The 1,583-nt window shown below is 57.2% G+C and overlaps 1 protein-coding gene across 1 annotated transcript in view; it reads right to left on the bottom strand.

The window, feature by feature from the left end:
• Window positions 1-1,576, bottom strand: part of UCKL1 (uridine-cytidine kinase 1-like 1) — a gene marked incomplete at its 5' end in the record, with an annotated part of 16,093 nt that extends 14,517 nt beyond the window's left edge. Inside the window, one exon of the mRNA XM_009878607.1 lies at window positions 1,515-1,576. Coding sequence (XP_009876909.1) covers window positions 1,515-1,576 — 62 coding nt within the window. The remainder of the gene's footprint in view (window positions 1-1,514) is intronic.
• Between the last annotated feature and the right edge of the window lie 7 nt (window positions 1,577-1,583).

The following is a 1,583-nucleotide window of genomic DNA, read 5'->3' as shown; positions in this document are numbered from 1 at the left end:
GACCTCAGGAGGTGAGACCCACCGGGAAAGCCTTCTGGGGTCTCTTTCTCTGCAAAGATGGCTCCTTCCACCAGGGAAGCAAACCCGGAGTGGGGTATTTTGGTCTCCTCTCCCATCGGTGACGGTGCCGCAGCTATTAGCTGCCGCGCGCTATTCCCAGAGCAGGGCTGACATCAGCCGACGACGCCGGCGCACAAAGTCATTTTAGCTTGATAAAAGCAAGAGATGACAAAACCCCAGTTGTTTACCAGGAAAAAAGATGAAACGGTTCCTTTCAGCCGTGTCCCAGCCCCTCTCCCGGGAGCGCAGGCTGCTCTCGGCCGGTTTTCCTCCCGGGATACACACCCGTCTCCACGCGACGGGCGAGCGTTTCGGCATGCTCGTGCTCTTTGGCGTAACGCTCCCTCCCCTGCCAACCTCAGCCGCGCTGCTGACCGAGGCCACGAGTCCCAAAGCGGCTCTGAGTTGGGCAAAACTGCTTTTTGTAGCCCAAGACAGAGAAGCTGAGCTCTGCAAGGTCTGCTACTGGTGCCTTCTACCAGCATCGATGCAACCCAAATCATCCAAATGCTGACAGACTTTTGCCTAAATTCTGTATAGATATGTATTCTTACCACCTGTACCTATACGAGGTAGATACTTTCTATTTCTTCAATCAGCTTTTCCCATGATTTCCCCCAGAGAAGCACGGCCACAGGGAGGGTTCTGGGACTGCCCTGGAGTTCTGCAAAAGGTCAGGCATCTTCTCCTAATGTTACGCCTTGAGTTTTGTGGATGTTTTCTGCGGCTGCCTTTGCCAAGGAGGGGACTCTCCTCCCCTCCGAAGGAACGGACGATCCCAGCCATCTCCAGCCACCTCCTTTTCCCATTTCAACCTCTTTAAAAACACCCTGCATCAGTGGCAATGCTCCTACCCGCAAGGAAAAGCCACCGGAGGAAGGGGAATCTGTACCTATAGCTGAAGTTAACACCACTGCTGTAACCAAAGGAGGGTTGTGGCTGCAGGCGGACCCTCCCGAGCAGAGCCTGCCCCCCAGGGCTCAGCAGTGCGATGCCAAAACACGGCAAATACGAAGGGAAAGGCTGCCCTGAGCTCAGTAACCCTTCTCCCTTCCCATCCCTGCATCCCGCTGCTCTCCCAGACCCCCCAACATCCCGGATCTGAGCTGAGCCGGGAGGAAAAAGGCAGCGGGGCCCAACAGCCAGCAAGGAAAACTGGCAAGGCCCCAAACTCGCAAGCGAACGGGAGAGCTCGTCCTCGGCACCCCATAAACAACACAGCCAAGCCCCAGCCCCCCAAATCCCCCCGCAGCCCCCTGGGGCTTCAGCCCGTGTTCCGCGGGAAGCTCATCTCTCCCCCCGGCTGCTCCGGGTGCTGTCGCAGCTCTTGGAGCTGGGGACAGTGAGTGGGGCTCCAGGAGGGCTGAGGGTTCGCTCCAGCAAACAGGTGGGGAAAAAAAATAAGAATCAATATGTAAAAACGCACCCAAAACCAAAGCAAAGGAGGAACTCACCCGCTGTCTGTCCCGAGGGCCCAGCAGCCTGATATACGGACGCTGGCGAAGGCCGGGGGGCTGCTCACA

The sequence above is a fragment of the Apaloderma vittatum genome, unplaced genomic scaffold (genome assembly GCF_000703405.1).
Source record: "Apaloderma vittatum isolate BGI_N311 unplaced genomic scaffold, ASM70340v1 scaffold23741, whole genome shotgun sequence".
Lineage (NCBI taxonomy): Eukaryota > Metazoa > Chordata > Aves > Trogoniformes > Trogonidae > Apaloderma > Apaloderma vittatum.
This window is presented reverse-complemented; position numbering and strand designations above follow the sequence as displayed.